The following is a 16,868-nucleotide window of genomic DNA, read 5'->3' on the forward strand; positions in this document are numbered from 1 at the left end:
GATTATATAGGAACCAGGGATCGATAATGATTCTAAAAAAGGAAAATGAAAGTGAAAATAACTTTATTAAAATATTTTAAAAATACATAAAATATAGATGAGGAAACTCAGGAGAGGACAGAGAAAAGAAGAACAGTATTGGTATTACCATGTTATATTTATTAAAGACTTGAAAAATCTGTACATAATAGAAAGTCATGATTTAATCTATGACCCTCTATTTCTTTTTTCCTTTGTGGGAATGTTGCTATTTTTCATCAAGTTCATGAACCAAATATTTTAAAAATTAAGATGTAAACTCAATTTCATAACATATAGACTATCATATTGAATTAAATGAATATTTATTAAGTGCATGCAGTGTGCTAAGGCCTTTATTAGCTGTTGGGGCAAAAAACAAAGTTATAAAAAATCTGTAATCTCATTAACTGTAGTTAAATAGAGGCAAATGCCATTAATGTATCTGTGTTTATATTATAATAATAGAAATTACAGTTTCAGTGATATTAAATTAGTATAGTAAATTATAATAATTAACTATAATGCAAAGGAACAATATTAACAAAATGAGAGAGACAAAGAATGACCAGTTATGGATTTCACAGATTAAATTTAGACCAATAGTTCCTTAATCATGACTTCATTATTTCTACCTTGTTGTATTTATGTTTGTTATAAATTAGCACATGAACATTTTTGTAAAGTAATATATGATATTAAGAAACATGTTATTCTTTAATATTATCATTCAAAAAAGCCAAAGGATTTTCAGATCTAATTTTTCCATCATTCTGTATGTGCCTATATTTTTCTCCTTATTTATTTATGTCAGTCATCCAATTCAGATAGATATGTCAACATACATATTCAACAAATAAGTCAAAGTAATAATTTGACTTAGAAATATATATTTATATAGTAAAATAATTTAGTCCTATACATTATGCTTCTTAAAATAGCAATCATTATTTTGTTCTTTTATCTTGCTAATTATGAAAGAGCACATATGAATTGCTTACATTTAAGTCATTAAACTGCTATAAAATAAAATAATTAATCATTTTAATGACTTTCAATTTGGACTTATATCTTAGGTTTGTGAGGCTTTATACCCATATATATTTAAAAGGACCTTTATGAAGGTTAATTAATATATAGTATATTAAGTTTATGCAATATCAAATGTATATATACGTAAATATATGTGTGTGATTACATCTAAACATGCAAACTGTATATGTTCTGATATCCATAAAGAATTAAGCAAATACAAGGAAAATGGTCTGAGTCAGAAGGCCAAAGGTTGATCTATTAGGCAATATCACTAATCACTAAAGAACATTGTGCTTATTCCTCACTTGCTTAACATGAATCCCATATTTTTTTCAGTAGTTCTTAAAACGCCAAACTGATCACTTCTACAAATAGTATCAATGCCAATTATTAACATTTATAGCTCTAGAGTTTTAGTTATTCATGAATATTTACTTAAAGATTAACTGCATTCATTCCTAAAGTTCCCTAATTATGGAGATATAAGAAAGGCAACTAGGAACTACTGTCTAATTAATGTTTTTATTACTTTGCCAAACTTCTTTAAATATCTCTCTATTTGAAATATTTTCCTATCTGCTTAAAGTGACTGTCCATATACATTTGAAATTTGTTTTCAGTATAACTGACCCTAACTTCATAAAGTTAAAATGAGATTGAAAAAACCCTCACCTTTGAGGCACCATCTTTTCAATTCCTATGAAGTCTTGTTGACATCTTTGTTTGTCCTTTTGGTGGTATGTAGCTGTGGATTAATTGTGATTTCCTGGATAGCAGTCAAGGAATCTGGAAAAGGTACGTAATGTAAAGCCAATTACTATTAAGTTTCCTTAGATTATTCTGCCTTTTAAACTCAATCACACAATAACTTATTCCATTTTCAACATTGTATTTATAGATTATACTGTTCTACAAGTTGTTTATGGAGAATATTGTTCCTTATAGGTTGGTAGGGAAAAAAAAGAGAACTCATTTTTTTTTAATCCAGACAGTAAGAGCTAGGAGAATGTTTTAGATGGGCAAAATAGGATAGAATTAATTTTCAACATGAATAAAAATAGATTTTGGCATAGTTTAAGATTTATAAACTTTGATTTTTTTCTTATTCAAGTATAAAATACTTAAATTTACTACCTATGATAAATAATATAAAATGAAAGTTTTGTTGTTGTGTCTTCTGATGCAAGGTATAGATGGAATGGATAAAATGTGGTACATGGTGATGAAGAGTACTGTCTTGTGTTCAGAGAAGCTGAATTCAAATCTAGTTTTGATCTTTAGAGTATATTGTCCATATGATTGCTTATTGATATAGGGTCAATTATTTAAATTCTTTGGTTTTCAATTTCCTCATCAGTTAAAATATTGGAATAAATTATCTCTGCATTTTATCAAATTCTAAATTTGTGATTTTATAACTAATTCCAGCAATTAAAAACAATGAAAGAAAACTATAAAATATCTCTGAGAAAACAGGCTGGAATAAATGTGAACAAATTGAACCCAGGGATACAGAAATGACACAAAAACTAAAAATGACTTATAAAAATAAGAACTCTTGTCTATGCTTATGGAATCAGAGTTCTCTGTAAAAAAAAAACAGGGATAAGAGGAATAAGAATACACTGAATAAGATTATATAAATTGGAAATTTAAAAAATCAGCCATTGAAATAGTTATTTTCTTTTAGGCATTCAGAATAATATTTTTGAATTTTAATAAAGAGAGCAATTTTATGGATTTTATTCTTTACCATTGGAGGATTTAAATATTGTTTATAGTCACATTATGTATTTCATAAAGGCAAAACTTGACCTAAAAGATGTAACTATGCATTCAACTCCAAATATAAGAATTCTAAAGAATCTCTAATTCTCTTTTAGTATATTTTGGGGAAAATATAAAGGACATTATAATCCATCTTGTCTAGTCTACTCCTTTGACAGATGAAGAAAATTATTGAAATTTTTGAATATTTTAAATATGAAGAATGTTATATATCAGAAAGATCAAGTTCTCTGATTTAAAACCAGCTACCATTATCATTATCATTATTGTTATTGTTATTTTCATTTTAATTAGTTACTAGGCCAGTAAAAATTTTTTTGTTGTGCAGACATTTTCAGTTGTGTTTAAATTTTTTATTACATTTATGATTTTCTTGGCAAAGATGTTAGAGTGATTTGCCATTTCCTTCTCCAACTCATTTTATAGATGAAGAAACTGAGGCAAATAGAATTAAATGGCTTTTTCAGAGTCACACAATTAGGTAAGTCAGATGATAGTCTATAATAGTCTGAAATCATTTTTGAATTCAGGTAGATAAATCTTCCTGACTCCAGGTCTGGAAGTTCAACTAATGTGCCCCCACCCCAAGTTACTTATTCTTTAAAAATGTGAAAACAAAAAAAGAAATTTATCAAGAAAACCTCTAACTTAATAAGTGTAAAAATGATATAATGAAGATTAAAAAAGTATATTTTAAGAATTTTGATATTTTGATAAAAAAAGCATGAGATTTTTGTGGATGCTGCTTTGATATAACATGCATGATCATGATTTGCCTTAAAATAGTAGTTTATAATTTTACTAGCCAAAGTATTTAATAATGAATTGATATATTCCATTAAAAGTTGAAAAATTTAATAGTTAAATTAAAATGAAATGAACTCTCCAAAAGTATATTATTATGCCAGTAGAGTTCCTAGATGTTGGCAGTTTTATAAATATCTCTTTAAGTGACTTGGAAAGATTTAATGGTCCATTTTTCACAATATTTCCTGATATCATTAGCTCCATTAATTGATGAAGATTGATTAATCCTTTTAGGCAACATAGCAATGAATAAATGAAAAAAGGGAGGGAGGGGAGAGAGAAGTGGGAGAGACAGAAACAGAGACACAGAGAGAGAAAGATAGACAGAGACAAAGACAGAGGGAGGGGAGAGAGGGAGGGAGGGAGGGAGAGAGAGAGAGAGGGAGAGAGAGAGAGAGAGAGAGAGAGAGAGAGAGAGAGAGAGAGAGAGAGAGAGAGAGAGAGAGAGAGAGAGAGAGAGAAGAGTAGAGTCTGGGAATGAAAGGGAGCTAAAAGAAAAGGGAATAGAAAAAATACACTGGAAAAGTTTAACAGTATAAAAGACAACTGACATCAAAGAGGACCAGGAACTCAAATACATTGAAGTAAATAAGTGATTCATATTTATGGTCTCCCTTAACATATTACTATTTTATTTTTCTTTTAATATGCTTCAAATTTGTTTTATTTCTTAGAGGCTATATTTGGCAACAGTTATGAAGCAAGAGGAATGTTTAAAATAGTATCTGGAGCAACATATACTCCAAGTTTACAAGATAAACTATCAACTGATTTCAAAGTTCTTGCTTATGACCTTCAGAAAATGGTAAGGGACCTGTCTCTCTTTAGTTATTTTAATATTATGTAGCAATTAGATAGCTAATTATTCATCAAAATATTAACAGTTATCTTTTTTTATTTAAAGAAGATTTGGATAAATCAATTATGTTACTTTATTATATTTTTTCTTTTAAAAAGTCATGATTTATTTATTTTTAACATTCTTTTCTTTTTCCAGTTTGAATTCCAAATGAGCAGGAAAGCAAAGTGTTATCAATTATACATGTGAAATCATGCAAAATAGGAAAAAAATTAAGAAAGCTATAAAATTATGTTTCAATTTGCACCGAGAGTTCATCAGTGCTATCTCTGGGGATGGACAATATTTTTTTGATCATGAATTCTTTGGAATTTTGTTGGATCACTGTACTGATCAGAGTAGTCACGTCTTTCAAAATTGATCATCATTACACCATTGGTGTTACTATGTACGGTGATCTCCCGGTTCTTCCTTCACTTTGCAACAATCCATTTAGATCTTTCCATGTCTTTCTGTTTTGTTTTCTTTTGCAAAAACTTTTCCTGTCATTTCTTTTTTTTTTTGGCAAGGCAATAGGTTTGAGTGATTTGCATAAGGTCACACAGCTAGGTAACTATTAAGTGTCTGAGGTCAAATTTGAACTCAGGTCCTCTTGACTCCAGGGCTGGTGCTCTATCCACTATACCACCTAGCTGCCCCATCCTTGTCATTTCTTATAACATAATGGTTGATTCTTGTTTGAAACAAATTACAGTGTGTCCAACTGTGAGTGATCGGACCAATATGAGCTTGAAATGCTCAACCACAGTTGGACACAAATAGTCCATGTGAACACCTGGGGTGGGTACTCTAAACTTATATATGTCATGTTTCCTTTGAGCTGCCTCAATTATGCCCTTCTCCTAGAGCACAGCACCCTCACTGATGAGGGCACACCATGCTGGGTGATCCTGTGCCTATGATATACAATCAATTCTAAAGTTCTTCAATGAGACCTTCAGGGTGTCCTGGTATCACTTCTTCTGACCTCCTTATGAGCACTTGCCCTTTGTGAGTTCTCCATGACATTCTAACAATGTGTCCAGTCCATCATGGATGCACTTTCTTTAGTAATGTTGGAATGCTAGATAGTTTAGCTCAAGAAAGGACTTCAGTATCTGGTGTCTTCTCCTGCCAGGTGATCTTGAGAATCTTCCTACGACAATTTAAATGGAAGTAAGCTTCCTGAAAAGGTGCTGGTAGACTGTCCAGTTTTCACAGGCATACAGCAATGAAGTCAGCACAATGGCTCTGTAGACCTTCAGTTTGGGAGTCAGTTTAATACCTCTTCTCTCTCACACTTTCTTTTGGAGTCTCCCAAACACTGAGCTAGCTCTGGCAATGTGAGTGTCAACCTCATTGTCATTGTGTACTTCCTTGGAAAGGACACTGCCAGTGTAAATGAACTTGTCCACAGTAATAAAAAATTCTCCATTTGTTATAATTCACATAAGGACAATGAGGTGCTGACTGATGGATCACATGTTTTTCCTTGGTGTTAATTGTTAGACCAAAATGAGCACAAGCAGCAGAGAATCTCAGCTTCAGAGGCTACATTGAGTGCACAATCATCTGCAAACAGAAGACACCAGCTAAAGCAGGGACTGTGGAGCACTTAGAGCTTGGTTAGACATGGAAGACACTAAGGTCATCCAAAATGCATCTAGAGCCATCACCAATTATTTTGTCTCTTGAGATACTTGATTATGATGATTTTGGAAGAGAGAATGAGGTTGATGACTTCTACACCTCTACCACACTTAAATCCAGTTTGCACACACAACAAAAGATCATTCATAGTCATTTCTCAAAGTCCTGTGGTGACAAGCAAGTGGCAATGCAGCAGGTACAGATATGCTGGGAGCCATAGCCACAACTGCACAGAGGCAGCCGAGACCATAGGGTCATTTCCCCACTGAAAGCAGCAGTGGGATTGGCAGCCCACTGGGTGACTGAGCAACTCTTTTAAGGATGGCACTGCTCACTGCAAGGAAGGGGTTAGAAAAGGTGCCCTAAAAATTGTCTGCTTACCCAACCCTGGTCTGATTACCAGAGAATCCCACAGTTCAGTTAGGACTCAAAAAAAATATCTACAAAATCTTCTTCAAAGAAGATTCCACTCACCATTGGTGCATGGAATGTGTACACACTCATAGACAACACAAGACCCAATAGACCTGAAAAGAACAGCTCTTGTTGCAAGAGAACTCAGTAGGTATGGTATCCAAATAACAGTCCTGAGTGAATCAAGGCTGGCAAATGAAGGCAAGCTAATTGAAATTGGAACTGGATATCTGTATTTCTGGAGTGGCTACAGTGAAAGGGAACATGTGGAGCTGGGGTAGGTTTTGCCATCAAAACTAGTCTAGTCAACATTCTGGAATGCCTACTAAAAGGAGTGGATGACAGGCTCAAGACTATGAGATTATCACTTCCAGAAAAATAGTACAGTCATGGTAATGGTGATACCATCATCATCAGTACCTATATACCCACTGTGACCAACACTGACCTGGAGAGCTTTATCATCAGTGTACCAAAAGAGGCCAAGCTTATAATTCTGGGTGACTTTACGCATAGGCTCTGATGACCAGACATGGCAGGGAGTCCTTGGGAAGAATGGAGTTGGAAGCAGCAACAGCAGTGGTCACCTACTATTGAAGACTTATTGAAGACTTATCCCAAACACTGTCTTCCATTTACTTAATCACAGTAAAACTTTTTGGGTGCACTTTCACAGCAAACATTGGCATCTAATAGACTATGCAATTGTTAGAAGAGATAGGATGTGAGACAGCATAATATTTTGGATATAGATACATATCTATATATCATAACCATATGCCATAACTTATGCAACCATAAATATTTTTGTACATATGGATCCCTTTTCTTTTTCTCTTAACTCTTTAGGGTACATACCTAGTGGTGATATTATTAGGGACATGCAGAGTTTTATAGTCATTTAGACATAGTTCTGAATTGTTCTCTGGAATAGTTGGATCAATTCACAGCTCAAACCAACAATTTATTAGTTCCTAATCTTCCTCATCACCTCCAATATTTGCCATTTCTGATAGGTGTGAGGTGGTACCTCAGAACTGTTTTAATTTGCATTTCAATAGTGATTTAAAACATTTTCCACATGACTATAGACAAATTTGATTTTTCTTATCAAAACTATCTGTTCAAATAATTTAATCACTTATCATTTGGGTAATAATTTTTACCTTTATAAATTTGACTCTGTTCTTTGAGGAAATGAAGCTTTTATCAGAGAAATTTTTTTGTAAAAATATTGGATATTACTTCATTGTTTAGCAAAATATAAGTTGTCTTCTTATGTCTTTTAAATAGATCTGTTTTTGATTTTTCTTTGTCTGAGATCATAACTACCTCTTTCTTGTCTTTTTTACTTTAGCTGAAGTATAGTAAATTCTTTTCCAGTTCTTTATTTTAACTCATGTGTGTCTAGTTTTCTCCTCAGCTCTGCTCTTTTCATTAAGAATGCTGCAAAGTCCTCTATTTTATTAAATATTCATTTTCCCCCTGCATTATTAGATTCAGTTTTGCTGGGTATGTTATACTTAGTCGTAATTCTAGCTCCTTGCCTTCTGAAATATCATATTCCAAGCCCTTCTCTCCTCCTGAATGTGGTTCCATGATATCTGAATTGTTTTCTTTCAGACTGCTTGCAGTTTTTTCTCCTTGGCCTGGAAGCTCTAGAATTTTGTTATATTCTTCTGAGTTTTAATTTTAATTTAATTTAATTTCTCTTTCTAGAGGTGATTGATAGATACTTTCAATTTCTGTTTTACCATTTTGATTTCAAATATCTAAGATATCCTTTATAATTCATTGAAATTTGATGTCTAAGCTCTCTTTTTTTGATTTTTTTAAAGTAATATTTTTTCATCATTTTGTCTTTTTTTTAATTTTTTTTATTTTTTTAGGTTTTTGCAAGGCAAATGGGGTTAAGTGGCTTGCCCAAGGCCACACAGCTAGGTAATTATTAAGTGTCTGAGATTGGATTTGAACCCAGGTACTCCTGACTCCAAGGCTGGTGCTTTATCCACTGCGCCACCTAGCCGCCCCCATTTTGTCTTTTTTTAAACCAAACTGTTAATTCTCATCTCACAATTTTCTTCTATTACTCTCATTTCTTTTCACACTTTTTCTTATACCCCTCATCCTTTACTTTAATTCTCCCAGGAATATTTGTTGGGCTTGGGTGCAATTAGCATTTTCCTTTGAGGCTTTACTTATGTCTGCTTCTGAATTTGTATCTCAGTTTTCCCTATCACAATAAGAGCTTTTTATGTACAGTTTTTTGGTTATTGTTGTCATTTTTCCAATCCATTTCTTGACTTTAAATTTTTATGTTAAAGTTGGGTTCTTCTCATATAGAGTCAAGAATCAGTATTTTTGTGCTGCTATTTTCAGAGGTTGGTCACTGTTCTCCCAGTTTGTGTCTTTACTCAGGAGAGGCCCTTAGTTCTTTGAAGTCACACAGGTGCTCCTCTTGGCTCTAGAATTTCCATCAGGTCCACTACTCTCCTTTAGTGTCATCGTCCATGCCTTGGAACTGAGACCATAAGAATTTCTTATGACTGGCCATAAGAATTTCTCTCTCCTCTGGAACTTTGACCCAAAATCATGTATAGTCAATAGAGTTTCCATTCAGCATCAGCAAATGATTCCTTGTAATCTTTTTCCCACCAGTTGTCTGACCCTCTTACTTTCATTGAACCATCTCTGAAAGCTGCAGTTACCGCTACTACCACCACTACACAACTATCTCTTAAGACTCATTCCTGATGTTGGTGCTGGTGCTGGCTCTGCTGCCTTGGTCCAGGCTGATGTCTTCCATGGGGTCAGAGAACTCTCCTCTCATCATCCTAAGTTGTCTTAGCCAGAAAAATGTCTCATTCTGACTTTTTTTTCCCTTTTGGTTCTTACACTCTAAAATTTGATTTGAAGAGTTATTTTAAAGGTATTCATAAGAGAGTGTTGGAGAGTTCATCTGGGTTGCTGCCTGTGCTCCCCTATCTTGACTTAGCTCTCACTTTTAGGATATTTAAAAGTATAATTTATGACTCCAAAGGTCCTCACTCATGTTTCTAGGTTTATTATTATCTCTTCTTAGTTTATTCCCCTAGAGTTAGTTGCTCAAGGAAGATATTCTTTATATACTTATTTATTTATAATACTTATATATAACTTATGTCTAGATCTTTCAAAAAATGAGCAATAGAATGATTAATTCCTATATAAGCACTCAAGGTACCAGATTTAATAATTTTAAAATAAAAAATAATACTAGCTAGAAGTTATATAACATCTTTGGACTGGGCATTGTTTTTAAGCACTCAATTTTCAACTATTATCTTATTTTATCCTCATAACAACCTTAAGATAAAAGTGTTTTTATTATTCTCATTTTATTCTTGAGGAAACAGAGGTTAAGTGATTTTTCTGCAGGCCTACAGCTAATAAATAATGGGACTAGATTTAAATTCAGATTTTACTGACTCCAGGTCCTGCACTCAATCAACCATACCACCTAATTGTCTCCCTCACCTTCTGTTTTACTTCCACACTCTCTCACATTCTCTTCCTCTCTAGTTATATATACATATATAAATATAATCTTTTGTTTCACATTTAAAAAAGTACTCATGGGAGCTCATTACCAGATATAACCACATATAAAATATTCACATAGCCCATCAACACTCCATCCTATCCAGAAGGGAACAGAACTTAGGAGTTGCTACCAAGACAGCATTTTTGTGAAATATCTCTGATATTCTTGTGAAATACCACTCTGCCACATGTTTACACCTAGTCCCTTAAAGACTCATGATGCCACTCTGTAATTAACTCCCCTCAAAGGTAAAAATATGGTGGCAGCAAGTGACTCAGTGGGCTGAGTACTAATCCTTGAGTCAGGAGGACCTGAGTTCAAACATTTAATACTTACTTAGTTGTGTAACCCCATTGTTATGCAAAACCAGAAACATAAAAAAGGCAAACATACATTGGAGGCTTCTCCTCCCCCTATCTGAACAACCTAAGGACTTTGCTCTCCAAGGAAAAACATGATGCAAGAAATATGAGGATTATTATCCTCTCTTTCCAAGGGACCCATTTCACATTTCATCAGAAAATCCTTATATTTCTCTGGAGGGTCTAATCCAGTCTTTCAGAGTGGATTATTCTCAAACCTTGTAACTCTAAAACTTGGATTGTGTGGGCATAACCAAGCCTATGAATTATACTAATACACCAAGGCAGAATCTTATGTGCCAGAAGCCCTCTCAATATAGTGAGATTGCCTGAGATCCAAAGCTCAATGTGGAGCAGAGACAACTGCTCTGAGTCCCAGTCTCAGAGAACCATAAGGTATAGTTGTTGCTGCCTTTACTTCTTCTTTCTTCTACTTCTCATTCATGACTTCTTTCCCACTTTGCTATACTCTAACAGAAGATGTTGTGTATAGGGCTTTGGTCATCCTATAATTTGGGATCTTCTAAATCTTCTAGACTCCATTAAATTGCTTTACCTACTTTATTGTTTCTACTTCTTAACAGAACCTAGTTGCCATTAAGTTTAAGAACTGATAAATCTATATTCTATAGTTTCGTATTATTACACTCAGATCTTTATAAGATAGAAAGGAAGTCTGAGATCAAGAAAGAAATGAAGAAAAAGTAGGCAGATAAATTAGTATCAAAATCTGATTTTTCATAAGATGGACAGGGATGGCTCTCCAACAAATGTGTTATTTCCCAGTCTTCTTGATTCAATAATCTTAAATGGCTTATGTCCTATTAGTAAGTAGTCATTGTTTACACCAGTATTTTATGGTCAAGAACCCCTTAGCTTCAAGCAATGAGTTATTGACTATAATCTTATCATGTTGGATGAGAAATTCATCAAATTGATAATCATAAAACTGATTATTAATCTCAAGATCAAGTAACACCATAATCCTAGATCTGAGCATGAGCACATGCTCAAGGAGGTATAATCAAATACTAAGTTTTAATATGTTCATTTTATAGGTAAATGAAATATTTCTAACAAGTCATTTGAAGGATGAATACAAAAATTCTGAAGTTTTACAGTTTCAGTGAGTACATCTCAGTTTTTCTAACGATTGAAGTAGTTAATTGTTTAGTTTTAGTGGGAAGTCTATGATTTTAGAGATGCAGTATATATGTGCTTTAAAATGTTTTATATTTTTGAGTCAACAAAAATCTATCCCTTCCACCTCAACCTACCCCTCAATTGATAAAAAAAAATCTGTTTTAGATTTCATAATTTCTTTTCATTTCTCTTGTAAATATATGGACCTAACATGTATGACAACAATAAAATTCAATCTCACGTTCCAATTTTCCTTCCCTTTTTCTAGTACTTTAGAGATCCTGGTTCTAGGTTGTGAAAATTTGTTCATGTTTTGACAGACAGATGATGCTTCAATAGCACTTCAGGGCCAAAAGTTTTAAGCCCAGGGTGACACTTCTCCTGCAGATCTGAGCTGAAAAAAATAGTCAGGCATTCAATAATAAAAAAGGTATGTGGAGTGTTCTTAGAAATAATACAGAGTCAAGAACAGCTATAACTAAACAATGAAAGCAGAGAAACAAGTAAGAGATGACTTTCTAAATATACACAAACAAAGGCAAAAATCAAGTATAGGTAACAATGAACAGGAAGACTTGGGACAGAATCTTTTAATACCCTTCTTGGCAGATGAATCAATGTTTGTTTTTCTCTGAAATGATGCTACAAAATGAGAGTATGCATAAAAGTGGGATATGAAAGCAGGGATTAAAGGCCAGATTGTGATACTCAAGTCAAATTGAGAGCAAGCAGGGAAGGGAAAGTGACTTCTGTGGTCACTGGAAAAGAAGAATCTGAAGATAAGGTGGGGAGGAGGAGCAAGGATTGAAAAGGACAAGGCAAGAAGGGCAAGCCTCTTTGGCAAAGAGGATTCCATGTATAAATGCTCTTTTGGGTGAAGAGAGATGTTCTATGGAGGTAGATGGATCCATTATTTGGGGTGTTTTCTGGGGATTTGGGCATTTTAAAAGACTGTTTTTCCTGTCTTGAAAGAGGGAAACTGGAGCTCTTGAGGGAAATGTATTATCTGGGAGAGTCGGAGTCTTTGGACCCAGGGAGGAGATTTTGGAGCACTTGAGAAAGAAGGGAACCAAGGAGACAATATAGATGACTAATGGCATGCATAATAGAGGAATATCTCCAAAAAGGCAAAATATCCAAACTTTTAGAAGATCATAAAGACTTTAATTCATTTATACCTAAATCTAGGTATAAAGGAACAAAGTGGGCAAACTCCTTGTTCTGATGGATTCTCAGGAGAATTTTATCAAAAGAACAAGTATACCCACTATAAGGTATTTGTAAGTTTTTAAAAAGTGACCACAGTATCCATTCAGATTCTGTGGGGTTTTTGTTGTTGTTTTCCTAAAAACTGGAATAAAAATACCCTACCAGAATCTTTTTTATGAGATAAATACAGTTCTATTACCTAAACAAGGGAAATATAAAAAAGGAAAGCTATAAACAATATTATTTATGATTATTGTCTCAAAAATTTTATAAAAAATTCAATCAGACAGAATACAGTGATTTGTCTAAGTAGTCATTCATTATATTGAAGTGGAATTTATATAAGGGATGCTAGGATTATTCAACTTTTGGAAAACAATCAACATAATTAATCAAATTAAAAACAAACAATTTAAAATTACATGATCAATTCAATAGATGTAGAAAAAAGTATTTGACAAAGAATTGCAACTTTTTATGCCAAAAAACCCTAAAAATATTGGCATAGAGAGGGCACTTTAACATCACAAATATGAATCTAAAACTAAAAGCTACCACATTACAAGCAGTGAGGATATGCTAGAACTTTTTGAAAGTAAATTTAAGAATGAAACAAGAATTTCCCTTCTCTAACTCTTATTCAATATAGTTCTTTTATTAAATTGTAGTTCTTATCCTTTCACCTCTTTTCCTTTGGGCAATGAATTTTGATGTTGTATATTTGTTCGTATTATTGCCTTGTCATACAGGATGTCTCAAGAGATAATCTAGACCCAGTATCTTGTCTTATTTTGTTGTTGTTATTTTGTTTTACTTTTCACTTATGTTATGAAAATTTTTCAACATTCATCCATTTGTATATTTATAAGTTACACATTTTTCCACTACTCTCCCTTCCCACCTCTCACACCTCAGTGGTCAAACAGTTAACAAGTTTACATATTAGCAGAAAAGAAACAAAATCATGGAATAGAAAGGAAAAAATAGAAGAGAAGTTTTTAAAAAGTGAACATAGTATCCATTCAGATTCTGTGGGGTTTTTTGTTGATTTTTCCTCTGGATGTGAATGATGTTGTCCATAACAGAACTCCCAAGGTTGTAGTAGATCTCTGAACTGCTGAGGGGAGCTGCATCCATTATAGTTGATCTACTCACAATGCTTAGCACAGCCTCCCCGCCCCCCTTCAAATCCAATTCATGTGCTTGTCATCATGGTATCACCTCCCTGATGTCATGGTCTCTTGTTAGTATGTACAATATTCTCTGGGTTCTGCTCCTTTTGCTCAGCATCAGTTCATGTAATTCTTTCCTTACTTCTCTAAAGTCTGAGTATTCATGGTTTCCTATAGAACAATATTACTCCATCACATTCATATACCACAATTTATTCAGTAATTCCCCAATTGATGGACATTCCTTCAATTTCAAATTCTTTGCCACTACAAAAAGAACTGCCATAAATATTTTTGAACCTATGGAACTTTTCCCATTTTTTATGATTTCTTTTAGATATAGACCTAGTCTTGGTATTACTGGGTCAAAGGATATGAGCAGTTTTATTACTCTTTGAGCTTAGTTCCATTTTGCTTTCCAGAATGGTTGGATTAGTTCACATTAATAGCTTAAATCTTTTGGAACACCCTGGATATCTTGAGTCTCAGGACTTTTTCAGAGGCAATTTGTAGAAAAACATTCCCCCAATCAACTAAGATCTTTTAGAACTTTTTTTGTATTGCCACTTCAAAGCTTTTCAGTTTCACAATTAAAATAATCAATTTTATCTCATTTATGATAATTTTTATAACTTTTAAGAATTCTCATAGCAAGACCTGAGAATTAACTAATTTAGTTGTCTTCTTTTATTTTTTATTTATGTAAGGCAATGTGGTTAAGTGACTTGTTCAAGGTCACCCAGCTAGGCAATTATTAAGTGTCTGAGGTCAGATTTGAACTCAGGTCCCCTTGACTCCAAGGCCAGTACTCTATCCACTATGCCACCTAGATGCCCTTATTTAGTTGTCTTCTGATTGTGTGTGTGTGTGTGTGTGTGTGTGTGTGTGTGTGTGAGAGAGAGAGAGAGAGAGAGAGAGAGAGAGAGAGATTTAATATTGAGTGAATATTGAGCTTAATGTAATATATGGTATAAAATGAGTCTAAATTCAATCAAATAAAATAACATGTATAGAACTTTGCAAGCATTAAAGTACTAAATACGTATTTTGTTGTCATTCAATTATTTCAGTTGTGTATGACTTTTTGTGACCTAATTTGGGATACTTTGCAATTTCCTTCTCTAGCTCATTTTACAGATGGGAAAACTGAAACAAGGTTAGATGACTTGTCCAGGGTCACACAGTTAAAAGTGTCTAAGGTTACATTTGAAGTCAGATCTTCCTGACTCCAGTCCTTGTGATCTATCCATTGTACCATCTATCTGCCCAAGTAAATGGAATCATTATAATTATTATTATTTTTGCCAAACTGTTTTCCAGTTTCCCAGAAATTTTTGTCAAATAGGGAATTCTTTCCCTAATTAATTCCAAGAGGTATAACACAAACCGTACCCCCCTTTTTTATTGCTTTTTGAATTTTACAATCTTTTCCCCAATCTCATTCTCTCCCCCACCCCCACAGAAGGCAGTATGATACTCTTTACATTGTTTCCATGGTATACATTGATCAAGACTGAATGTGTTGAGAGAGAAATCATATCCTTAAGGAAAAAACAAAATATAAGAGATAGCAAAATTACATAATAAGATAACTTTTTAAAAAAAATTGAAGGTAATAGTCTTTGGTCTTTGTTTAAATTCCACAATTCTTTCTTTGGATACAGATGGTATTCTCCATCGCAGGTATCCTAAAATTATTCCTGATTGTTGCACTGATGAAATGAGCATATCCATTAAGACTGATCATCAGCCCTATGTTGCTGTTAGGGTGTACAACATTCTTCTGGTTCTGTGGGCCCCCCTTTTTTCAGTCAGACTTACCTACTCTATTCTCTGATTTACTTTTCTATTTCTTATCCAGCCCTAAACATTTTTGTTGGGTCCTGTTTTAGTATATAATTTTAGATCTGAAAGTGCTATTCTCAATTCCTTCCCCCCCCCCCAATTTTTATAATTTCTCTGAAGACTCCTGATAATGGATTTTTTTTTTTGCCTTGAATTTAAAAGTATTCCTTTGGTAATTTGATTGGTATGTAACTAAATCTGAAAAATTTCCCCATAAATACTATGTGGATAGTACTGTGATATTTTTTTAATTGACCCAATTTGGTGTAAAGACTGACTTTTCCTCCAGTTAATTGTTGTTCTTTACTTCCGTCAAAGTTGTTCTGTAATTATAGCAATACAATTTTAGAGTATGTCTTGATATATTTAATCTTGGATATTTTACACATTTTATAGCTATTTTCAATGAGACCTCTTTTTATTTTTCCTCCTCTGTTTTGTTTTTGCTATATAGAAAAGCTATCAATTTTTGTGAATTTATTTTATTTGTTGTATTAATAGGAAATTATTCATTATTTCATTTTCTTTACTAATTAAATTAGTTGTTGTCTAAGTAAACCAACATATGTCAGGAATTAAGATAACTCTGTCTCTGTTTATGAGTTTTGAGTAATTTTCTTTTCTTATTACTAGCATGGCTATGATTGTGTCAGATAACAAGAAAGGGGCAGTACTCTTGCTTTATTTACATATTTAATAACAGTGTTACTAATGATCTCCATTATATAAAGTAACAGTTTTTAGTTTCAAACATTATACTGTGTGTGTCACGTGCACATACATATTTTTAAGATTTTTAGAATGGATTTTTAGAATAAAGAACTGTTGTATTTTGAAAATACTCTTTCTACATTTATTGATATAATAATAAAAACAATAACAATGATAAATAACTAATATTTATATAGTGCCTATTACATGCCAGGTACTATCTTAAATACTTTATAAATATTTTATCTTCATGACAATCATGGGAAGTAGGTGCTATAGGATGCTATAAGCAT

General features: G+C 33.1%; 1 protein-coding gene across 1 annotated transcript in view; it reads left to right on the forward strand.

Annotated features, from left to right (window-relative positions):
* The first annotated feature begins 1,703 nt into the window (after window positions 1–1,703).
* The window catches only part of TMPRSS15 (transmembrane serine protease 15), a 159,958-nt gene continuing 144,793 nt past the window's right edge, over window positions 1,704–16,868 (forward strand). Inside the window, exons 1-3 of the mRNA XM_074210402.1 lie at window positions 1,704–1,848; window positions 4,323–4,453; window positions 11,554–11,621. Of these exons, the coding sequence (XP_074066503.1) occupies window positions 1,704–1,848; window positions 4,323–4,453; window positions 11,554–11,621 (344 nt within the window). The remainder of the gene's footprint in view (window positions 1,849–4,322; window positions 4,454–11,553; window positions 11,622–16,868) is intronic.

Source organism: Macrotis lagotis, chromosome 1 (assembly GCF_037893015.1).
Source record: "Macrotis lagotis isolate mMagLag1 chromosome 1, bilby.v1.9.chrom.fasta, whole genome shotgun sequence".
NCBI classification, from domain to species: Eukaryota; Metazoa; Chordata; class Mammalia; order Peramelemorphia; family Peramelidae; genus Macrotis; species Macrotis lagotis.